Source organism: Sciurus vulgaris (assembly GCF_902686455.1).
Source record: "Sciurus vulgaris genome assembly, chromosome: 10".
NCBI classification, from domain to species: domain Eukaryota; kingdom Metazoa; phylum Chordata; class Mammalia; order Rodentia; family Sciuridae; genus Sciurus; species Sciurus vulgaris.
The window spans coordinates 26218017-26244292 of record NC_136470.1 but is presented as its reverse complement, the minus strand read 5'-3'; the positions used below and the strand labels follow the sequence as shown (position 1 = coordinate 26244292).

Below are 26276 nucleotides of genomic sequence, written 5' to 3'. Positions count from 1 at the left end.
ATGGTGATAGAGATCATAACTGTGAGTGGGAGATGGGAGAGTGAAGTTATTGGAGAGGGGACCAAAGGGAGCGATAACTGTATACCTATATACATTTGTTAAAACTCAAATGATGTCCTTAAAACCTGTATATTTACTGTATATAAGTTACACCTCTATTTATTTAGCCGTTGATGAGTACTTGCCTTACACATTATTAGGCAAGTACTCTCCACTGAAGTTCTCCCTTTAGATTCTTTATTTCCTGCTTCTGGACTCTTGGGACACAGGGGATATTAAGTATTAAAGACTACATAAGAAATAAAAAGATAACCTAAGAGTCTTGTAAGATTTTTTTTTTTTTCTTTTTACTTTTTGCACAGTGCTGGGGATCGAGACCATTGCCTTAAGCTTGTGCATACCAGGCAAGCACTCTAATGCTGAACTATGTATCCAGCAAGGCAATTCTAAGTTAACTCCCTAAACCTGAAACAAAATTCTTATTACAAGTCAACTATTTAAAAAAAAGAAGGTACTCTTAAATACATCCACTGAAGCTAGCAGATAACAAAATATTTATTTTATTGTAAAATTAAAAATAGTAGACAAGCATATATACAGTTCCAAAGCAGAATACAAATATATAAATTATTGCAATTTTCAAAGAAAATATAACAACCAAATAATGTCTAAATAAATTTTTTTGAAACAAACTGAGTCTTAACCACAGCAGCTTCATTTTCTTTTTCTAAATATCTCAGCACAATTTTGCAAAATATATTTGTAACATCAAAGCAAGATTAAGCCAATGATCACAGTATATGTTACTCGGATTTAAAGCAAGATTTATACACATACACACATTATATAAGTAGAAATGGCATTCAACAGAAGTTACTACTGAATATTTTCTAAATTGCCTCTTTTGGAGGTAGTAGGATAGGGGAAAAAACATTAGACATATTTAAAGGAAGCAAGGAACAAATGTCTATTAAAATACTCTAATGCAGTTGGGGTAAGTTCAAATAACACTTTTTTGGGGGAAAGGGTAATGTTCATCTCCATGATTTTTTTTGTTGCACTTTGGTAAGCTTAAAATTCAAAATTACTGAATGTACTTCTAATATGAACTCTTTTAAACTAAAAACAGCAAAGAAAGTATATGTTATAAACTAGGTGTTAAAAAAAATTAATGGTACCAACTTATTATAATATGGTTCACAGCAAGGTAACCACAGCCTGAAGTTGTTTAATAGGTCAGACTATACCACAACAATGGCAAATGTGAAAGGATGAAGTAAAATAAAAATATGGAGATGCAAGATGAAGCCTCAATATACCAAACACAGAATTGTAGTCCTCTCCTCCTTTGTGCCAAATCCCCATTATCTTATTATTCTGGTGAATAAATGTTCCTTTATCCCATTACCACTTAACTTTGCAAGAATAACTTGTTGAGGGCTTTATCTCTTACTAATTTCACCACAGATTTCCTCAAACCTGTGAAAATGATTTCCATCATTTCCACAAATCTGAAGTAAAAAAATGCAATCATATACTGAAATCAAATCAGTTACCTTTACTTTACAGTCACATCTGACCAGAAAGTATCTGAAAATTTTTGTAGAGTATTAAACTTAATATGTACTTAAAATACTCAAATATCTTACTTTAGCATAAGCAATAACATGTCAATAAATGAACTGGCAAAAGTCACAAAACACTACAAGAATTTTATACTATACCATTTAAAAGTTTTCACGTATATGTAACCTATTTTTATAGTTACTAATCTGAACCTAATAAGGTACACAAATAATTTAAAATTCCTACTTTAGAGCTTATACATTTTGTATGACATTTTACAATGTTAACAATGAAAGCAGACTTCCTCTAAAATGCAACAAAATAAAACAAATAGGTAAACATTAACACATAAAAATAGATTTAAAAGCTTACTTTAAAAAAACTAGCAAAAATTGACAAGTCTCAACAGTGTAAACACCTAGGTAAACAATTATTTTAAAAAATCCAAAACACTTTAAACCATTTTCAATGGCAAAAATACTGTAAAACAAAACCAAGAAATCTCAATATATCTATCAAGATGACATAAAATATATTTTAATTATATATTTTTAATAACTTTCCAACATGAACTTTGTATTTTAAAAATAACCCTTAAATTCATATAAAAATGGGCACTTTATGGTGAAATGAACATGTACTTTGAAAAGCTAAGAACATCTCTTTGCTCCAACATTAGTACATGGAACAATACAAAATGGAATAGAACAACATTTGGCTGCCTGAATCATCTGTTATTGGTACGCCTTTTTCAAAGAACAGATATTAATACTAGGATCAATGGATACGATGATGTAAATAAATTGTACAACACTGAACAATTTAAAAACTTTGTTTAGTTAGTTACTTATTTTTTTGTGATGCTGGGTATTAAACCCAGGGCCTTATTACCACATTTGACTCCAGTTTTCTAAAATTCAATTTACCTTGTCTAGTTATGAAACTACTATTAAAAAAAGTTAGTTTTATTTCATTCCCCTTAATCATATAAGCTCTGAAAATGTTAGTAATGTGTCACTAGCAGTGTTTTTTTGCCATTTTTGAAACTGAAGCATATTGATATATTTTTTCTAAACTTTCTCAAAATGTACTAACAATTATACAAAACAGCCAAATATGGAATTTGTGATTTCATGTTCTCTCAAGTTTTAATTCAACTCCATTCCTGAACCTTATTTTACCATTTACAATAACTGCATATTCAATCAACAAAGGTTGAGAATATATAGGTTAACCAAATATTTGGATAGACTGCTATGCAAAATACTTCAATTTTTTTTCCTAGAAATTCATCTGAGTAAGTACTAGTGTGAATACCAGCACCATAGATAGTTTAGGAGCACCCTTGAAAACAAGCTGAAGCAGAACTATCTAGATGGAATAAATAGGAGTCCTTAATTAAGACCTTAGTATATGTACAATCCCACCCAATTATTCCAAACTCATTAGTAAAGCTACATATTTGCCAGAAAACTCTAAGGGATAAGCAAACACTGTCTTTGGATAACACTATTGCATTTAGGACTGCACCATATGGCTCATATTCTGGAAATATGCTACTACTGATATCAAATGCAACACATTCCAAACTTTTTTGACTGTCCCTAAATCATCTAAACAGAAGCCCAAATATGTGCAATCACACTGGTTGGTAACATTTTTAATGAATTATGCCAAAAAAGAGTAAAATCAAATTTGAAAATGTAACCATAACAACTAAGCACTAAAATACTTATTGGCATAATCAGCACAAGTCTTTAGTCAATTTACACATTTGGATATTTTCATATTGCACACATTCAATTTAAAGCTTATTAAAACTAAGGCAATGCATCCATTCCTATTCCCTGGATTTTAAATTCATTTTGGATGACTCAAAGAATTGAGAGAAACTTAAAGAATATTTCAAAAGCTCTCTACAAAAAGCTTGACAGTTATGTCGTATTTCAATGAAAAAAAATCTATGGGATTAGCAATTATTATCCTCAGTCCAGTTTCATATATCTTAGCACTATAGAAAGTTACCTTCAATGAGACTGAAAGATATCTTTGCTTACTCAAATACTGTTTGTGTTTAAGTCTAACATCTGAACCAACCTAGGACAAGCTGCCAAATTTAAGCAGAAGTCATTCATATCTTTATGCATGAGGCTGCCAAGTGAATAGACGTTTCTGCAGATTCTTTGAACCAAAGGAGCTACCTCATCAATACATTCTAAGCACCAGCTGAAAACAGAATTTAGAATCCTCTGGTATTTTGCATTGGTTATGGTATATGCTGTAATGCATTATTAAAACTAGCTGCTTGACAGTTTTAACATCTATTAGTTAACAACTCTTTGGAAACATCATAGGCAGCTTATAAGCATAATTTCTAAACATGGGATTATTGAATTAGAAGCTTCATTTTTCTTGTGTCTAGTAATGTTGTCATTATCTTAGATTCTAAAGTTTAGAAGAACACCTTACAATGCTTTCTTGGAACACTAATTTCAATGACATTGATAAGAGAATTCAGACAGTGTAAGAATTCTTAAAACTATCTGAAGTGGCAAACAAAAGCTTTTCCCAAAAATAGGACACTTCAAATTGAAGATATTACTTTACTTTTGATTTGGAAGTGAGGCTTGATTTACTCTGTCCAAATTTTAACACATCAAAATCATTAAAATGAAAGTAATAATGAAGTAGAAGAGGTTTTTACTTCTATGGAGGCAAAATTTAGATTAGTATTTTCTTCCTAAGCTAACCCAGAACTGCTTTTGTTAGAATAACGTATTTTATCTACTTGGATACTTGCTTTCAAAAGTTATTAATTTCTAAGTTATTAGAAGTTAAAACAATTCAACTAGATAGATTTCTACTCCAAAATACATTTATCTTTGGAGAGCAAGATAACAGTTATAAAAACATCATATTTAAGAGAATAAAATGAAGTGATCTGAAATACAGATGAGCATATTTTACACATAAAAGTATAAATACACAAAGCCATTCAAATACACATTTACAAAGAGAATGAAAAGGTACCTAAAATAGCATTTTTATATATAAAATTTTTTGTATTAAAATATTGCTCATAATAAATAAGAGGTGATTATTATGAATTACATTTCCCTCTTAAAATTATCTTTAGTAATTCAGGATAATATATGGAGTTTGTTAATCTATTCTTTTGACAATAAAATCACACTGTAACAGTATATTTAAGTTGACACATGTGATTAAAGTTAGGGAGGGGCATTTTAGTGATTTTATGACAAAAAGATTCCCAAAATGAAGCCAAATGACTAATCCTAGAAGACTAGAGTATAATGATCTGCTTTATTAGACAAAGATGTTAAATACTTTGCCTTAAGCTTTGCAAATTTAATGACCATAAAAAAATGGATCATAACCTTCTTTAAAACGTCTTCAAAGTTGCATTCTTGGCAGACTGATAAAAAAAAAAAATTAGTTCAGTTGTTTATGGGTAGGTGTGTCTTCATTCCTGTTCGTCCCACTTGTAGGCATGGTAACTTGGAATAGTTCTTGAGAAGCTGTTCAATGGCGACATGACGGACATGGAGCTCTGAGGATAAAGAATCTTTTTCTTGCACTTGATGTGTTAACTCTTCAAATACTTCTGCAGAGGTTTTAAAAAGTTTCATTTTTAGTACACAGAAACTAAAGCTAATCCTATGATTTATATTTTAAGTGTATATTAGTACTCTTACTGAAATGAATGCACTGGGTGAATTTAAGCAATGAAATTGAATTGACTCCAAGGAAACAGCTAGGTTCTCAAAGCCTATTCAGTTCTGATCATCCTGGGAAGTCTCTATAGTTTAAAACTTAAAAAAGAGTCACAAGCAACAACTATAGACACAACAGAAATGGTGGTTACCTTTACCACTGAGTCACTTCTTAATTAGGATTTCTAAATAGGTTTCGTCAATAAGCAATATAACTTATGTATGCGTAAGAAATGTCCATTAGTAGCCAGATCTGGAAACTCCTCTAAGAGGCTTTGGAACCAGATTATCTAAATTTTCAAATTCTTATTACTACTATTATGTGCCTCAAGGAAGTAATTTAAAGCTTTCTATTTCAATTTTCTTTTATGTTTAAGATTAAAAATCATAGTGCTGGGACACAGTGGCTCATGCCTGTAATCCCAGCAGTTCAGGAGGCTGAGACAGTAGGATTGCAAGTTCAAAGGCAGCCTCAACAACTTAGTGAGATCCTGCATAAAAATAAAAAGTAAAATGGGCTGGGGATATGGCTCAGTGGTTAAGTGCCTGGGTTCGATTCTGGTACAAAAAAAAAAGTCAACACCACACAAGGTTACTACAAGGATTAAATAAGATCGTATTTGTAAAGTTCATAAAAAAAGTACTTGATAAATATAAATTGCTGTTATTATCGTCGTCATCATTATTTTTAGTCTAATTTTTATTGTAAACAAATGGGATACATCTTGTTTCTCTGTTTGTACATGAAGTAGAGGCACTAACTTTGCAGTTAAAAATAGTTTAGAATCCTTGATCTGTTACTGACTGAAGACATAGCTTTGCAAAATGACTTAAAGTCTCCAAAATACAATTTCCTCACCTAAATGGGAACAAATTATAAAGAAAAAAAAAAAAAGATAATGGGGAAATTTGAACTATTAACTCTTGGTGTTAGCATCATGATGATGTTAAGGTGTTAAGGAATTATTAGCATTTTAAAAGGTGTGATAATAAGTTGGTTTTTTTTTTTTTAATAAAATTTATCTTTTAGAGAAAATCCTGGAATGTTTATGGACAAAACAATATGTTGTCTGGGACTTGTTTCAAAATAATCCATGCTGGTGTGGAGGTGGGCAAGAGGAATGGATACAAATAAAAAAGAAGAAAAATTATCTACGCACTGATAATAGTCGAAGCTGTAATAGATGGGTAAAGGTTCACTTTACCCATATGAGTGTCACTACATTTATATGTTTTAAATTGTTTGTAATTTAAAAATAAAAATAAACAAGCCAGGCACTGTGGCACACCTCTATAATCTCAGGGACTTGCGAGGCTGAGACAGGAAACTTGTGAGTTCAAAGCCAGCCTTAGCAACTTAGCAGGGCCCTAAGCAACTTAGTGAGACCCTGTCTCCAAAAAAACATATAAAAAGGGATGGGGATGTGGCTGAGTGATTAAGCACCCTAAGTTAAATCTCTGGTACCTCAAACAAAACAAAACGTAACAAAAATCAGAGCTAATATTACCTGCCTTAAAGAACTATCAGGGAGCAAATCCACAGTCCCTGCCACAGTAGTACATAATCAGTAAAATGTTAGTAAGATTAAACTCTAGTCTCCATTTTTACTTAGAAGAGAAAAAGACCTATTTTCCCTGCAGTTCATAAACAAGTTATTCTCTTATTCTCCTTGCTCTGGAAAATAAAAAATTCTAATTTCTATTTTCCAAATTTAAATGCTGCCAATGGTGTCTTGTCACAGAAGATTTCTGAATCAAAATTTTCATGTGAAAAAACATTGAGAATGATTCTTTACCCTGGATTTGTTGCCGGAGCTTTGCATTCAGTTGCTCTACCTCACCAAGAGTCATCAAATTCACTGAAACATGAAAATACATTCATTGTTACCACTACAATCTAATTTGTCTAATATAATAATATGATCTAAGTTATCTAATATAATATCCTACTTTAAAAAATTGCAGTTATCTCCCAACACAACATTAAACAGTACGCCAGGATTCGTTTATTAGCTGATAGTGTGGAGAACTTTTCAAATGCTAGCCACAATAACCATCTCTACCAGTAGTAATCCCTCCACCAGAAACAAAAGTTTCACACACAAAAAAAATACTTAATAGTAGGTCTGCTGAATTCTGGTATCTCCTATTTCAGGTTTTAAAAAGGTGCTAGTCTTTACCCATCAAGTCCCTTCTGACTCTAAATATCTGATTAAGGTCAATAAAAATTACTTTGGTTTCTGTGATATAAACAGATACAGAGTTGCTTTTTCTTATTTTTCAATAAATGCTGACATTACTTTTTAGACTTCCATAAAAATGCCAGATTTTTGCTTTTAAATGCCATTCCCAATCAGTCTGGTATCAATTAGCAATGTGATAATGTGTATTAGTAGATAGTTGAGGCTATACTTCTGAACTATATGAACCCTGAACTTTCCAATTGAGTTTGCTTATTCCATTCAATTTAATCATTAAAATGGCAGAACAAATGATAGAGGACTCCCAAATGTCAACATGTGGGACATACTCAGGAGTATTCTAAAGCACAGAGTTTTAAGACATATCATTTTTGCTAAGGTGAATCTCTTATTTAATATGCTCAACCGATCTGTGGTTCTAAATCAAAATTCTTGGCACCTCACACATATATAAAACTGTAAAAACAACCCCCCCCCCCCCCCAAAAAAAAAAACGACCAAACAATGCCCCCACCCCAGACTTCCATTTACCTTTCTTCCCCTTTTACTTACGTTCCTCTCTGCTGTAATGTAGACTCTGGTTCTGGACATTATTAGCCTCTGGACTAGAGAGAGTCTCTTCTTTTTTCTGTGCCTGGTTGTGAGTATGAGGCCATAACACATTGTCATGGCATAAGGTGGCACCTGAATCTTGTAACATAGCAAGCCCAAAGTCTGTATTTTCCCTCTGCTCCAAAATTGTTTGTGAACAGTTTGAGATGGCACCTGTACTTATCCATTTTGCAGAATATTTTGGTACTTGAGAGTCAAATTGTGGGAGTAATTTTTTATCTGTTTTATGCCTGAAATTAAACAGATGATGTTGGGGGTTTTTAGAACATTCAGAATCTGATTCCAGGTCTTTATTCTGTGCATACTGTACAATCCAGTTTATCTTCTTACTCAAAATAGTTTTAACTCCTTCATAAGTACTTTTGGAAAGTTTAGATCGAGAACAATCCTGGTTTGCAATTAAATGGTATTTTTCAAAGCAGTCTTTATGGCCCCTTAATGATTTGGTGTGCAAAAGATTAGATTTTGGTACTCCTATAGAAAAGAAAGAAAGAAAAAAGATCTAAGAAACATTTATGTTTATAAGGTACTTTAAGAATATACAAATCTTAGTAAAAACAGTCTCAAAGTTTTTAAATTAGAGGAAAAAATATAATGGATATTGGCATTAATACTATAATGTGGCCTAATAATTTGTTTCATTTTAACTTATATTCAGTAATATAAATAATAACACCTTCCTAAGAACTTGATTCAATGTTAATCCTGGTCCACCAAGAGTCACATTTTACAAAAAACATTACTGAACCCAGAAATTAATTATTTTTTTCTATTTTGATACCAGGGATTGAACTCAGGGGTACTTAACCACTGAGACATATTCCCAGCCCTTTTTTGTATTTTATTTAGAGACAGGGTCTCGGTGAGTTGCTTAGGGCCTTGTTAAGTTGCTAAGGCTGGCTTTGAACTAGCAATCCTTCTGCCTCAGTCTCCTGAGCCACTGAGATTACAGGCATGTGCCACCTTGCCTGGCCAGAAATTTATTGACTCTTGGCCTTTATATCAATGCTTTCTTTACAAATCTTCCTGAAGTGCACACCTGCAAAAAATTTTTTATAAGGTTCAATATCAGAAATGCTCAAGTCCCCCTCCACAACAAAAAGTAAATCATGTTCTTAAGTTACTAGTTATATTTTTATTAGGAAGAAATAACCAGTACCAGAAAATATATAATAGAAGTCTCAAGAAGTTAATGAACTATTTGTCAAGTTAAAAAAAAAAAGAAAAATGAAAGCATCTAATATTTTTCACATTTCCACTTTATATAAAACTTTATCAAGAGAATTTCATCATGTAGAAGAAATATATTACACAATTATTATTTATGAAGCCATAAGCCCAATCTGCCAAGATTCAGTAATCAGTACAATTCAACTAACAAAAATTCATTACACGCCATAAAATGAAAATATATTCCACTTTCCTAAGAGTTTAAGTATTCTAACTTGATTTTTAAAAATTTAGAATACATTTTCAAACATATAACAAATACATAATCATACGCTAAATTGCCTCTCAGTTCCTTCACAAGTTACCTTAAGCTATGTAAGCATACCTCCCGAACACTTATTATTACAGGCATATGTGAACAGCTTGTTCTCAGGAGGTACACTGGAACATTTGAACATTGTTTCTTCCAATGTGCATAAAAATTGTTACAAATAATTTAGACTTTCCTACTTATACTACAAGTACAAGTTTTTTTTACTACTTTGCTATTTGTATTGCAATTGTGTGTATGTATATTTCTATCAGTTATTATCTGGCCAGGTCAAGTTTCCAACACCTTCAGAATATTTACATGCAAAATCTCAAACTCTATTTGATAAAACAGTGTACATATTCAAAACTAAGTAAAATAAAAAGGAAATTCACAAGTCTTTTTTTATCACAATATTAAAGTGTTGTTATTATGTTTTAGATAATAAATAAGACAAAAGGTAGCTATCACAGTTATAGACCAAACAAGAAATAGTTCCATTTTACTGTTTTATTCCAAAGCTTGTATGTTTGAGAAATACAGGTACACAAAGAAACTTAAAAGCTTGCTTACATTACTAACTTTACAAAATTTATTAAAGAATTTCCTTACGCTCTGAAAATTCTTTAAGGTCTTGTTGCCAACAGATGGCTAACGATTTCACCAAAACAGTAAGTAGATGGTTTCTTTCTCAGTCCACTGCCACAGCTCTAATATATACCAACAATTTAGTTGTGTTTGAATATAGTAAATTATGAGTTTCTCCTTTAGTCTATAGCTAATTAAAGAAAAAGTTCTAAAGTAGGCTACAGAAAATAATATTTACTATTAAATATGGAGATTTTGATATTTATACAGAAGCTATACTAAAAAGTAATTAAGTGTATCAAACAACTAATTTCCTCATGTACCCAGAGCTTCATTTTAATAATACATCAATAAAATAATGTGGACTTTTAAAGATTTTTTTTATTCAATGTTGCTTCTTTGCAATATAGCTTTTCTTTTTTTCCATAAATAATTTCTCTTAACCTCTACTTAAATCCCCAAATCAAAAATAGGAACCAAGACAATCAAGACTATTTATACTAAGTAATTTGTTGAGACAAACAGCAAATAATAAAACTCCAGTAGCCAATTTATTATGCAAATACATAAAGTGTGAAATAAATTTTGAATTCTTTCAGACACGCAGGAGAAAAATTCTGTATAAAAATCACACAACAGAAACAAAAACAACAACAAAAACGTTGGCATGGGCAAGAAGAGTTCTGAATACATATTTTGTAAAGCCATTTACTGGACATTTCCACATACATGTCCCTAGAAGCTCCTCAAATTCATTCTTTCTAAATGGAACTCTTCTGCCTTCATTCTATTTTAAACCCCAACCTCCTACTAGGTCTGGGACTACCAACTGCTCAAGGAAGAAACCTAAATCATCTTCTTATGAGCTCCTCCCTTATTCAGCAAAGTAGCAGGATACAAAAGATCAATATTCACAAATCAATAGCTTTCCTATATTCCAATAATGAACCTGCTGAGGAAGAAATCAGGAAAATTATCTGTTCATAATAATCTCAAAAACAAAACAAACTTGGGAATGAAGAGGGGAAAGACCTCTGCAATGAAAATACAGAACACTGAAGGAAACTTAGAAGATGGAAAGACCTACCACGTTCTATTAAGTAGAATTAATATTGTCAAAACAGCCACATTATCAAAAGCAATCTATATATTCAATACAATTCCCATCAAAATACCAATGACAATCTTCTCGGAACCAGAAAAAGTAGTCCTAAAATTCATTTGGAAGAATAAAAGACCCACAGTAGCCAAAGCAATACTGAACAAGAATAGTGGCATTGAAGGTATTACAATATTTGATCTCAAATTATTCTACAGAGTTATAGGACAAAAACAACATGGTACTGGCATCAAAATAAACATGAAGACTAATGGAAGAGAAGACTCAGACACCCGCATAGATATAGTTATTTGACAATAAACGAAGTTGTGAAAAACAGGGAGTAGAGAAAAAAATGACCTTTTTAACTTTTAATTCTGGGAAAACTGGATCTCTAGATATAAAAGAATTAAATTTATTCCCATTTCTCATCTTGCACAAAAATCACATCAAGGTGGATCAAAGACCTAGGAATTAGCCCAGAAACTCTGCAACTGCTAGAAGAAAAGGTAAGGTCAACACTCTAACATAGTAGTGCAGACAAAAACTTCCTTATCAAGACTCCTAAAGCTCAAGAAAGAAAAAAGCCCTATTAAGTAGAGGTGGGACCAATAATAAATCAAAAAGCTTCTATACAGCAAAGGAAATGATTAAGAGTCTACAGAATGGGAGAAAATCTTTGCCAGCTATTCTTCCAACATGGGATTAAAAAACAAAATATATAAAGAACTAAAATAAATAAATAAATAAATAAATAACCAATGAATAAATGGGAAAATTAAATATACAGATATTTCTCCAAAAGAAGAAATACAATGACCAATAAATATATGAAAAAATGTTCAACATCCCTAGCAATCAGGGGAACTGAAATAAAAACTACACTGAAATTTCATCTCACTCCAGTCAGAATGGCATTCATCAAGAATACAAATAATAATAAATACTGGTGAGGATGGGGGTGGGGAAGATACACCCATACACTGCTGGTGGGACTCCAAATTGATAACAACCACTCCAGAAAGTTGTGTGGGAATTCCTCAAAAGACTAGGAATAGGATTACCATATGACCCAGCTATCCCATATTTATCCCAAAGAACTAAAATCAGCATACTACAGTGATACAGGCACATTAATGTTTACAGTAGTGCAATTCATAATAGCCAAGTTATGGAACCAGTCAAGGTGCCTGTCAATAGATGAATGAAGAAAATGTGGCATATATACACAATGGAGTTTTATTCAGCCATAAAGAAGAAAGGAATTATGGCATTTGCTAGTAAATGGATTGAGCCAGAGAACATCATGATATGTGAAATAAGCCATATCCAGAAAGTTATGGGTTGAAAGGTTTTCTCTATTAGAGGGAAGCTAGGGCAAAATAAGGGAAAATAGTGGGGGGCGGGGTAGGGAGAGCAGAGCCCACGAAAACAGAGGGGAGATCAGTGAGGTAGAGGAAGGGGATCCAGGAGGAGGAAGGCGGGACAGAAAAAAAAATGAGCAATTGTAGAATGAAATTGACCAAATTATACTCTGTACCTTTACGATCATACTACAGTGAATTCCACATTTATGTATATCTAAAGGAAGGAGAACGGTGTGGGCAGGAAGGCAAGTACTGGAGAATGAAATAGAGCAAATTATGTTCCATGCATGTATGATTATGTCCAAATGAACCCCACTATATGACTATAATGCATCAATATAAACATTTTTTTAAAAGATGTTTTTCTGTCCACCCTAATAGATTTTTCTCCCATGAAATCTAGCAACATCTTAAATCCTCCATTATATTCTCACTGCAAATCAGAGTCATCATCATCATCTGTCTAGTTCTTACCTTCTCTAAGAATCTGTCTCTAATCAATACATCTTGGACAGTTAATATTAACAATTGCCTCTGTATTAGCTTTTGTCTCTTGCTACAAGCAAAGTTCTGTTTAAAAAAGGGGACCATATCTATTTTCCTCATATGCATCTTCATCCTCAGTGCTATTCTGTTTGGCACATGGCAGATACTCTAGAAAAAGTAATTCTATTAGAAAAAATTAAAACTATATTTAAAAAAATCCTAAACAAACCTTATTACCAATTATCATTTGCAGTCTACTACAATGCAGTTTTGCCAGTGCTAGCAAGGGAACCAGGATGTGCAGTTCTACTAGGCTGCTCAGAGAATAATTAAGACTATCTTTCAGTGAAGGTACACCTATGTTTAGTCTAATGGGCTACTACTCCAAGAAAACAATAAGTACCACTAAATTCAGAAATGGCATTCCTGTGGCATCAATTTGTCAAGAAAATCACAAACTTCTACTCAATTATATATTTTTAAATAGAAATTTACAAAGAGAACTGTTTTATGTAAAGTGTAATTCATTCTTTGAGATCCGCACCTCTAACTTCTTTAGTTAAGTCAATTATAAAACATTTTCAAACAACGTAATTTTAAAGTTCAAGTTGGCTTTTTTTTTTTTTTTTGGTGGTGCTGGGGATTGAACCCAGGGCCTTGTGCCTATGAGGCAAGCACTCTACCAACTGAGATACATCCCCAGCCCCGGATGTGTTCGTTTTATAAATATACTTTAAAATATCCCATGCAGCAGAGAAAACAGAACAAAATTTTTAAAAATACATTACTTCATATAACAAGTTATTTTTTAATCTAGAAAATAATGTAAGTAGCTTAATTTACAACAGTAATATACATGTCACTTTTTAAATTCTTGAAGCAAGTTTTTCTACTTCACCATTTCAAATTCATATGGGAAACAACGATTGCTATTAAGAGCAATCTCAGTGAGTTTCCCAAATGACTTTTCTATTTTAATTGCATTTACAAGTGTAAATAGCTCTCAGCACGAATTTGTTTCTTAAGTAGTTTTTGAAAGGGAGTGAATTTAAGTGTAATTAAATCAATTGATACTTTTGAAGAACGGAGTTATAAGGAATTTTCGAACTAGTTCAAAGATTTCTTTACAAATACAAATTTTGGAGGCCAATGTCACATACTGATTATTATGAAAATGTCCTTAAAACATGACTGAAAGACACCCATGTCACTTTTTCAGGGAAGAGGTCATTGCTAATAGAGAACCAATGCCTTACTTGGCAACCATAACTGCTATTTTTTTTTTAAAGTACTAGTTTCCTCTGGATAGAAGATATTTGGACATTTTTGTATAAAAAGTGGTATTTTACAAAGTTAAGCTGTTCCTATTAAAAAGTTTTATTTTTTCCCATTTTATCCCAGATTTTTTATATAAACCACTTACATACTCTGAAAACCCTCCCACTAACCCATCTGGCATGCTATCCCCACACTTTTATTCTTTAACTCTCTAAGGTAAATTGTTTTATGCAAACTTGGTTAAACCCAGAGAAAAGCAAAGGCTATTCAAATGCAGATATTTATCTGTAATTACACTGTCACCGTTTAAAATAAGAGTGTTTCTATGCTTATATTTAATCTGCCTATTGCAATAATGCTAATTTTTCCTAATAAACAGGATACTCCAAATAGCACAAAAAAGTCATTAATACAAAAACACTTAAAAACTTCTATCAGATATCCCATTATCTTCTAGCTTTTATCCCTAATATCTTGAAGATATTATTTATGGTATGGTGGTAATAAAGTAAGCAAAAGCAATGTTTTCTTGATGGTTCACCAGCTGGTCCTATCAAATGGCACTCTCTCTCAGCACTGTCTCTACACTGATGCTGCATAGCTTTATACTTCACATTCTGGAATCACACCATCTGACTGCCATATGCATATTTAGTTGTCATCAACCAGACTTTATTCTGAATTTGATTACATATTCTATTTTCCAATCAAAGGAATAGTTTCATATATCTTGGTGCTCCATAGGTAGAACAAATATAACCAGTAGCTGGATGGAAAGTTGTAAGACACATGTTTCACAAAACAGAGAGCAAGCACTTCAACTTTAACCTCAAACTTTGAACAGATTAGAGAATTGGCAGTATGGGTTTTCCAAATAGTGGGTTTCTATGTTCTTCCTTGATGTTTAAACATGGCAAGAAAATTAACTTATGTTTATGTTCCAGGATGTTAACATGCTGTGAAAAAGTTTTAAATATACTGCCATCAAATTTTACAAACATTTGTACAATTCATTAGAATTAATTGCTTCAAAATCTTTTATAAGGAAATTCACATTTTACCCAGCTTAAATAATTTCCCAATAAGTGAGGTGTTCTTTTTGTGATAATCTTATCTTGACTGCTAGGAAAGGTTGCCCATATTAAGTAATATTACTGTGCTTTCTCTAAACAAGTATTATTTATAAAAATGGGAGGAAGGTCAAACAGTTACACTAGGAAAGACTAAAAGCACTGAAAGATTACTTCATTTTTTTGAGCAGATAACCATTTCTTATAAATGGAATACAGAAAAAGCCCTATTAAGTAGAGGTGGCACACATACATCCTATAGACTGGGTCCATACTGCAGACAAGTTTTGTTTGGCCTCCAAGTATCTTAAAGAAAATAAACATTAGGTTCATATGATATTCTCAGTTTCTTGTTTTCACTTTATAATCAAAATCAGAAGATCTGGTGGCAAATGGCCTATACTGAGGAGCAGCTACCAAAAGAAAATAGAGCATGTGTTCTTCAATTCAAAACAGCTGGGCTGGGGATGCAGCTCAATGGTAGAACAATTGCCACGTATATGTGAGGCACTGGGTTGGATCCTCAGCACCACATGAAAATGAATAAGAAAAGATATTGTGTCCATTGACAACTAAAAAAAAAAAAACAGTTCTTATCACTCCTTTAATGAATGGCATGTAATCATGATCTCATGGGCTCATGAGCCATGCCAGGCCACCTGACCTATGTACTAGGATTATATACTGATATCTCTCTGGATTGCTGCAGTGTAAACACTGCTTGTCTGAGTGATGCTTTGTTACTCAGTTTGACTAAACTACTATGCATCTGATGAGCAAGGAGTAGTCAAGCCATGATTCAAGAAGAGCTATTATCATCTCATCTACTGTTAGTGGAATGATGTTCAAACTGTCTATCCCATCAAGGAACTAAATATGGCAGACCAAAGGTGGGAAGGCAAGATTGGAATGCCTACTTCCTAAATCCACAATAAGATAGGTTTATGCTTCTTGGAAAATTTTATCAGTTGTTCTACTTAGTACTATTGTAAAGGAGTACCCCATTCTTTTCCCTTCAGACCTCTACTAACTCAAGAGCCACTTAAATGACTAAATAGAGTCTGCCATGTTTAAGTAGCCAACATACTGTTTGAAAGTAAAAGGTATTGCTTTTTTCTGCACTGGTAGCAGATGGACTTATTGGCAAGCACACTAAGCCAGTACACAGATGGGTTCAGCAACTTGCTTTTCCATATTTGACGATTATTGCCTTAAAGAAAGATATGCCAACAGGTGGTCTTTGGAAGATTTCAGCTTAGGGATGTCTATACTATGTTCAAGTTTCTGTGTGTAGCAAGAGAAGGATTAAGTGGTTACTTAAATCAGTTTAATCCAATGAATGAATTTTAAAGGCCAATGCCAGTGAGCCACAGAACTAGGTTATTTTATTGATTTCTTATTACTAAAAGGGTCCAAAAAATAATCCATACTCAATTCTACTCCCTAATTTTGCTACTTGTTTTTAACCAGCAGTGTCCATAGAGCTTTCCATGATGATGGACATGACCAAGTAGCTGCCACTAACAAGTGGCTATTTAGCATTTGAAATACAGCTAGTGTGACTTAGGAACTCCAATTTTAATTTAATTTAAATAACCACATCCTGGCTAGGCTACTAAACTGGTCAGGGCACCTTGCCTACATTAACTGATAAACAAAAGGCTACTGGACAGTGAACATGGATGGAAACCATCACCATTTCTTTTGAAGCCTACTGATAGAATAATATACTAAGCTCTTAGTAGCCCAGAATATAAAAGGCTAAATATTTTTTATAATATTAAAATACATCAAATTTAGACTATAATTTTTTTTGACTCTATAAAATGTTTATTCTTTATTCCTCTAAGAATGCTTTTTTTTTTTTTATTGTAAACAAATGGGATACATGTTGTTTCTCTGTTTGTACATGGCGTAAAGGCATACCATTTGTGTAATCATAAATTTACATAGAGCAATGTTGTTTGATTCATTCTGTTATTTTTTCCCTTCCCCCCACCCCTCCCACCCCTCTTTACCCTCTATACAGTAGTTCCTTCCTCCATACTTGCCCCCCTCCCTAACCCTAACTCTAACCCTTCCCTCCCCCCCATTATGTGTCATCCTCCACTTATTAGTGATATCATTCGTCCTTTGGCTTTTTGAGATTGGCTTATCTCACTTAGCATGATATTCTCCAATTTCATCCATTTGCCTGCAAAAGTCATAATTTTATCATTCTTTATGGCTGAGTAATATTCCATAGTATATATATACCACAGTTTCTTTATCCACTCATCAATTGAAGGGCATCTAGGTTGGTTCCACAGTCTGGCTATTGTGAATTGAGCAGCTATGAACATTGATGTGGAAATTTAGACTATAATTTTTAAGTAGCATAATAATTTAAATTATACCATACAATTTATAAACCAATAATTCAATTGACCTAAGTGACCCTCTCTATATTCCACTTTTCCATTGAGTAATTTTAATTCAATACACTGATATTTATTCTAAAAATAATTTTAACACAAAGTTGCCATAAAATATGACTCCTAAAAAGTTACTCGAATTAACTATGATAGGACTGATTTACTAGTTGTAAATATCCACTTACATGTGACATACAGAGATACTTGCAGGAAAAACAATAATTTATTAATGATAAATAAAGTTAAAAGAAATGTTATTTAAACAAACATGACAATGTAAATTTATGGATTCTAAAGCAAGAAACAACCGGATGAATTCTTTGTCTTTTATCTCCTCAACTGCTATATGCCAAGTTAATATTCTAAGAAACTGAGTTTGCTACAGATAAGAGAAAAAAATGAAAAGCTGAACCAAAACTGTTAATTCAACTTCTTCACATATATTTGAATCACTTATCCTGAAATTCTAGCTAAGTATTCTTTAGGTAAATATTTTATAATAGCATTTAATAAAGAGACATATCAGCTAGTGAATTTGAGGCACTTGTAATTCAAGTACTATTCTAGGTAATAAATAGTAAAATTAAGGCTAATTTGAAAAGAATCATTATAACTTACCAACCACTTGATAAGAAAACTAAAGCTAGCCAGACGTGGTGGTGCATACCTGTAATCCCAGGTGCTCAGGAGACTAAGACAAGAGGATCACAAAGCCAGCCTCAGCAAAAACGAGGTGCTAATAAGTAAATCAGTGACACCCTATCTCTAAATAAAATACAAAATAGGGCTGGGGATGTGGTTCAGTGGTCGAGTACCCCTGAGTTCAATCCCTAGGACCCCCCCTACACCCACACGAAGAAAAAGAAAACTAAAGCTAAAGAAAGAAAAATCAAAAACTGAGGAATCCTTGCAAAAAGCTAAAATAGAAATAAACTGTAGTGCAGGCCAATGTAAACTACAGAAATGTAACGTTTTAATAACATATACTTTAGCTGATCTATATTTCAATCATTATTATAAGCATTTCTTTTAACAACACTACCTACATACAGAGACAAGGATATGAAACTATTATTGGGGCAATAACATACTGATTCATATCCAGGAACCTGAATTCTACTTTTAGTTGGCATTAATGTTCTTAAATACTGTGACTCTTTTATCATAATTGTATCATAGCAATTCTAGAGTAAAAAGAACTTTGATTTAAATGAGACTAGAAAACTGAGATGCAGTATTTTCCATAACAAAACAAATAGCTTTTTTTCTTTTTTCCTCATTTTTTATTGGTACATTACGATTATACATAATAGTGGATTGATTATGCCGTACTTGTACATGCACATAATTTGATCCATCTCATTCCCCAATACATTCTTTCCCTCTCCTTCTCCCCTCCCACATGCACTCTGCTGCTCTCCCTTCTATTATTATTATTATTTCAATTAGCACCTTGTAATTATGTATTTATATATATGCATGCAAGATTCATTGTGATATATTCATATGTGGACAAAGGATAATTTGGCAGATTTGCAATGAATAGTTTTTTTTTAATGACAGATTACATGCTATTAATTTACTAGTAATAGAAGACATCAAAACAAATGATGCCCGTAAACTGGAATATGTCTATGACCCATAAGCCTAGTCTGAAAATTTAAGCCATAAAACAGTAAGAATTCAATCAGACAAGCAAAAAATACTGTATAAGAATATTTTAGTGCTGGTAAATTGGAAGAATGCTAAACAGACATCATCAATGGAATACTGTTAAAAAAATTATGAATGAGATGCAATCTTATAAAAAAATTGATGTAAAATTTTACCTACTGACATAAAAATGATATTCTTAATGTATTAAATGAAAAAGTTGATTATTTAATGGTATAAATGATTAATTTTATTTTTTAAACATAATTTACCTCCTCTTCACATGCTTTATTGGCAAAAAATTTAGAACACACCAAAAATATTGAGATTATTAGTAAATAAGTGTGATTATGAATCTCTATATTCTTTGTGCATCCTGTATTTTGATTGTCATGTAATAGGTATACTTTGTGTTTTCCATATAAATAAGGAAACTTTATTTGGGTAAAACAAAATCTTTCATCATTTTAAATTGTGAAAATTTAAAACATTACTAAAGTGCCCCTAAAGAAATACATTTTGGTTTGACAAAGAACAGATTGTTCCTTAGACCAAGAGAAAATAGGCTTTAGGTACTATACTGTGTGCTCCAGTGAATGAAGTGAACAAAAAAGATTGAGATACTGAGTCAGTACAAGACATGCATTCTTAAAACATCCTAAAAAAAATTAAAATATCCTAAAATCTGTTTTTGAGTGTGAGAATTTGTTTAGCATAACAATGTATCTACCAAAGAAAAATAGTTAACCCTCAGATGAAAGCAGTCCCCCTCCGTCAAAGTAAACTCACACAGTATGGCTTTATCTGGCAATTCTTGTTGGATACTCAAAGACTGCAGGAGTAGAAGGGGAAACAATATTAAATCATTGTTCAATTAAAAAACTGGTTTAAACACTTGCTGGGTACCTGCTAAAGGAGGGAAATGAAGGAAACTAGAGCACAAAAGCCTGCTGAAAACCACAGCACAAAAGGTCAACTCAACATCAATTTAAACCTCCTCAATGTCCAAAACTTTGCTGATGGAGTAGTTGTTGAATATATAAACCAAATAATAGCAATACCTTCAGTAGTATTTTCATCTTTTTAGACAAGACCAAAACTCTTCTATACTTTGACTTAAATACTAACATTTGCCTTACATCCTATATATACACCTATATATAGGGTACCTATAATCATCTTTTCTCATCTTTACAGCAGCCCTGTGACATAAGTAATGGTCTTATTTATGATTCTTTCTTATTCAATAACATACTCCAAAACCAAGCAGTTACATATGAGGATGAAGCAGAAGCACGTTTAGGAGAGAGGGAACTAGATAACCAAAGGTAGAGAAGACAGACAGAAAGAAGGAAAAGACCAAGGCATGAATGGCTTATAGAGTATCATTGTGGGGGACAACAAAAGATGAAGGTGGGCCTCTTTAGGGAGTTAACAGCTTAAACTGAAGAAAATGGTAAAGAAAATGAATGGCATGATCAGAATTATATTTTAAAGACCTTTCTGATTATAGTGAGAGGACCTAAACATGTTAGGTAGGGTAAGGGGGAGAAGATAAAGTCAGTGAAAGCAAAAGTGGTTGTTTAGATAATCCAGGTAAGAAGGAATAATGCCCCTAATGAGGTATAGCAGAAGAAATAATACTTAGGGAGTAGACTGAAGAAAATCAAGAGTCAGAGACAGATTACATAGGAAAGGGTAAGCAGGAGGGAAAGAGCGAGGGCGACAGGGCTGCTGCTATTCCAAATCACAATTTGCTTTTGCAAATGAGAAAACCATCTTCTGCCAATGTACACAGTTTAAAAAGCAGAGCTTAGAATAGATTTCAGACCTACCTAACTCATCACGACTATACAAATCTACATGTTATGTCTTGAAGAACCTGGTCCATACATCACCTGTGTAAGTGTCTGCTGTGATTCCTGTTAAAATGCAAATTTCTAAAGTCAACTCTACATTTCAAATGAATCAAAATCTCTGGGAGATGCAGCATGGAGCTCCCTGTGAACTGATAATAAAGGAAACATAAAATGCAAGCAGGTATAGAGGTAAGGAGATACATTCAGTTTGAGAAACTTAAAATTCAAGACACCTATAAAATATCTACTTGGAGAGGTCTAGCAAGAGGTTGCACATAAAGGTCTGGTGCTTAGATGAACTACTTGTCTAGCAAAACAACTCTGTGGCATTTCAGCTAGCTTCACCATGCTTGCAGAAGTATACTTGAAGCCATGGCAGTAAAAGAAAAATATGACTACTGTATGAGAAGACAGGGACAGAATTCAAAGAACGACCTAAAATAGGAAATGAATGAGGGAAAACAACAGAAAAGTGGAGAGAAATAAGAGGCCAGAGCTACTTTACAATAGAACTCATGGAGTCCTGTATTTCAAGAACGAGTGAAATGTTCAATGTCAGACTTTGAAAACTCCAAGAACATGAAAACTATTTATGTGTTGATAGCTAGGAGATTACCAGTGAAAGCAAGAGGCTGACAAATTATAGGAGGCCGAAGACTAAGTTGGGAGGACAGAAAGAAGATAATGAACAATGCTCTTTCAAGTATGATGGTTTAAGGGGAGAAAAGGAAAGATTTTTCCCTTGATTTTTTTCTTTTCTTTTCATGAGCATTTTTGTCACTCTAATCATCCTTTTGAGGAATATGCTAGGTTACACAATTCTGGCAGATAATTATTTACTTAGATTATAATCTATATGGGGACCCTATAACACCATTCTCTTGGGTCATTAGAAATGAGTATTTTTGGATATCCCATAGAATGTACATTAATTAAATAAATGCACTGGTAGAAATTATTTAAAAATTATGTACTTTTTAGGACCCAAATTTTGTTTGCACTTCAATACTCACATTTGTGTAATTCATTTTCAATTCTGCCTACACTTTACTTCTGAAATTCTTGAGAGTCCATGAAATTTTCTTTGGGAGCTAAAATGATTTAAGTCCCTGGATTTTCTGTAATCAAGAGACCCTGAGTTTGAACAACTACACTGTAATTTTGAACTAGTTCTGCTCACACTCCTTATTCATCAAATTAAGATAACATAGCACCTGTCTCATATAACTGTATAAAAATGAAATGAAATAATGAATATGAAGTATATAATACATGGCCAACATTACTGCACTATGATTTGGATAAGGCATTTATCTAAAGTATAAATTCCTTCAGTATTTATTGAGCAACAGATTATGAATAGCTTCTCCCAACTAGAGGGTGATACACTTCACTTCCTTTAGAGACAAACCTTTGCCTTCTTTCTCCATGGGCCATTGTCATTTACATGTGATTGAGAAATTACCCTTTATTCCTGAGCAGCTAATTTTTCTTTGTCAATTCTCCAGGAACAGTTATCATAAATTACTTCAATCATGAAAACTGTATCCTTTTCTGGGAATAATTCTGTCTCAAGTATTAAAGCCTTTCAATCTAGATATAATCTGTTTTCACATATCTCATAAAACATTTTTTTCATTTTTTGCCAGAATACGGGGATGAATAAACTATGATTTTGAACCAGAATGTCATTTTTCACATTTGAATAAATATTTATAATTATGATATTCTTATTAACACCTATTCTGGGTTGTATATTCTGTGACTTGTTTCAACTTTAAATCAATTATTTAAAAAAACATTATTATTACAGACTTTAAAAGCTCAGGATCATTAAATACCTCAGTCATCATTATGGGAATATATTACTCTATTGTGGTGTCCAGAAATAGTTACAGTGTGTCAAATGAATCTAAGAAAACTCACTTTAAAGACAGCCCTGCCAAAATTATTTGCTCTATGTTTGGGGCAAAATACTGTTTTTTATTCTCCTGATTAAGTAAGGTAACCAGGTATCAGTAATAGAAGCCAGTATCATTATCAGCTATTATTATACTTTTCTTACATTATGAGAAAAAGCTCTTCCACTAGTAAGGTTCACAAAACTTAACAGATTCTAGAAAAATCACATGGAATTTGGGGAATGAACAAAGAGTTTCATCATGGGCAAGAAACATAAAGAATGGTAATTCTCTAAAGTCTCCTTTAGATCAATTAATTTATCAAATAGTCACTCATTACTCTCTGACAGTCCTAGCACCATGGCTGATCATATAAGGTACATAAAGTAGACTCTAATCCATATCCTTACTTACTGTGAAACTGCAAACACCAGAGGAGAGAGTGCATTAAATGAACGTGTAAGAAAATTAGTATAATAATAAATTGTAATTTATTATTATACTATTATAATACTATTTATTATTATACTCTATTATTGTACCATGAAGAAAAGGGTGCTATGAAGAAAAGAATATTGGGGGTAGATAACAGTGGTGGGAGAAAGGAGTAGTGAATGATAGGGAGGCAAGAATCAAGATGGCAGATTTCATTTTGTGGAACTACCCCTTGTATATATATGTTAGGTAACTACTTTCTCCATGTCATTTTTAACCTCAATATTTTGGGCTTCAAGGCTCTGGGAAGTAGGGATTCACTTATTTTAATCATTCCAAAATGACAACATGGAGTGGGTAGAATAATAATTTAGATTTAGACATGTACATTGAGGTACTCATGTACTACACCAGTGAAGATGTCTACAGTTAACTGCAAGTTACAGCTTGAGGGGGAGATGGAAGTAGGAGGTGATCTACTAGATATTCATATATACAAGGTCACAAAAGACCAGGGAGAGTGAGTCTGGAAGGACTAGGACAGAACTTGCCAATATTACGTTTTTTTTTTTTTTTTTTTTTTTTTGGTTTTTTAAAAATCTTTTAAGGAACCAGGACTAATCAGAGGCATTGAGAAAACCAATGGGTGGATGCCACCATCATAGAGGGAGTGGTCTACAACTTGTCTTAGTGCCTTCATTTTACCACACATAAATGAGGATAATATTCTTTCTTACTTCTTAGCCTTGATGGGGGAGCTCTATATGTGAGCTATGATAAATGATCAATTATACTTAAAAATCAGTTTATAGAGTAAGTGTTTTCAACCTTTCTGTTTATCTCTACAGGCATTTTTACTGTATGTTATCATTTCCTGTTGAAAAATTAGATGGGCATATACCTCTAGCCAACCTGACTGAATAATACATGTAAGTAACTTGCTCAAAGTCATACAGTTAACTGGCAATCCGAAGAGAGATGTCTGGCTCTAGAGTATGCAACTATCTAGAATTTTTGGACCTCAAAGTACAGAACTGGGAGCCTGTACTCTGAGTTTTATTCTCAGTATCAAGAGAAACAAAAATATCTGAATTCCACTGTTTAGACTGCCAGGTATTATTGGATCAAATGGCAACAACCAGAATTGAGCCTTATGAATTAGATTCAGGCACAATAATTTCAAGATTAAGAAGTAAAAATACTGTGTGTATGTATGAAAATATCACAGTGAACCTATATGATTAATGTTAATAATAGTAATAATAAAGATAACGATAATAGAAGCCAAAATATAAAGCTGCCTTACTGATAACTTTTGGGAACCAGTATGACAGTATTAGCTTAGGAATCCTGTGGAATCCAACTAGTAAATGACAAGGTCAAAAAACAAGACCTGGCCCATGTGCTTAAACACCAGAGTGGCAACAGAACAGTGGCAGGAATATCTAGCTGTAGAAAAGCAATCTTCCCTGTAAAGGTACGTAGGAAGGTGGAATTACTGTGTTCACTATCATCAATAGAGGCTAGGAGAAACTAGGGAAGAAATTTTCTAATTTTATAAAATATGTTAACTTAATTATGCTTAATTACAAAAGTTTTTGACAATAAAAAAAGGGGGGTCTCTTAATGGGCAATAGCATTAATCATTATATTTTATGTACTGAGATGGGTTAAATATTTAAAAATTCTTACAATTTTTTGGCAACAAGTTCACATAAGGTCTGGATCCATGCTCATTCTCAGAATATAATCCCTTATTTTGCTAAGACCTCTTTCAGTTAAAACTTCAAAAATAAAAGATTCATCACAGCATTTATTGCTAGTCTTCATCATAATTCAAATAGTTTGCCTCCAACGTAGTGTAACTTTTAATTACTCAAAGGGTCTCTTTGTTGCCCATTTTGTGAGTTCCCTACTCAATATCCATTGTTCCCTTCTTAGTAAAACACTGATTTTATTTGGAGCAGCTTCTCTTGAATATTAAGAGCAGTGAAATGAACAGGAAATCACAAGGAAATTCAGCTCCTTAGTAATCTTTTCAGCAAGAAAAGTCTAGGTGTTTTCTCTTGGTTAAGGCACAGGTAAACACATTGTTTACTTTTTTTTTTTTTTAATTTTTATCATTTTGGCAGTGCTGTGGATTGAACTAAGGAGCACTTTACCACTAAGCTATGTCCCTAGCCCTTTTATTTTTTACTTTGATATAAGTTCTAAGTTGTCAAGGCTGACCTGGAACTTGTGATCTTTCTGCCTCAGCTTCCTGAATCTCTGGGATTCACAAGCTTTAAGGAAAAGCTTCTCTTAGGTGCTAGAATGAATGCTGACATGTCCTTTCTTTTCTGTCTGGGAATAAAGAAGCAATGGCTGGAGGTCCATAGCCACACTGCCTTATGAGGTGACCTTAAAGATTGAAACTGGGTGTTAAAGGAAGGAAGAATAGAAAAATAGCAGCTTGGGTCTTTCTGATCATGAAGCTGCTAAATCAACTCCAGACTGCCTAACTCAACTTCTTTTTATATGAGAAATAAAAATA

General features: G+C 32.8%; 1 protein-coding gene across 2 annotated transcripts in view; it reads right to left on the bottom strand.

Annotated features, from left to right (window-relative positions):
• Nucleotides 1-537: 537 nt before the first annotated feature.
• Nucleotides 538-26276, bottom strand: part of LOC306638115 (protein EURL homolog) — a 31732-nt gene continuing 5993 nt past the window's right edge. For both annotated transcript variants that reach the window (XM_079101229.1, XM_079101230.1), the window contains exons 3-5: nucleotides 8054-8587; nucleotides 7097-7159; nucleotides 538-5191 (exon numbers count right to left, since the gene is read on the bottom strand). In XM_079101229.1, coding sequence (XP_078957355.1) covers nucleotides 5025-5191; nucleotides 7097-7159; nucleotides 8054-8587 — 764 coding nt within the window. In that variant the 3' untranslated portion in view covers nucleotides 538-5024. The remainder of the gene's footprint in view (nucleotides 5192-7096; nucleotides 7160-8053; nucleotides 8588-26276) is intronic.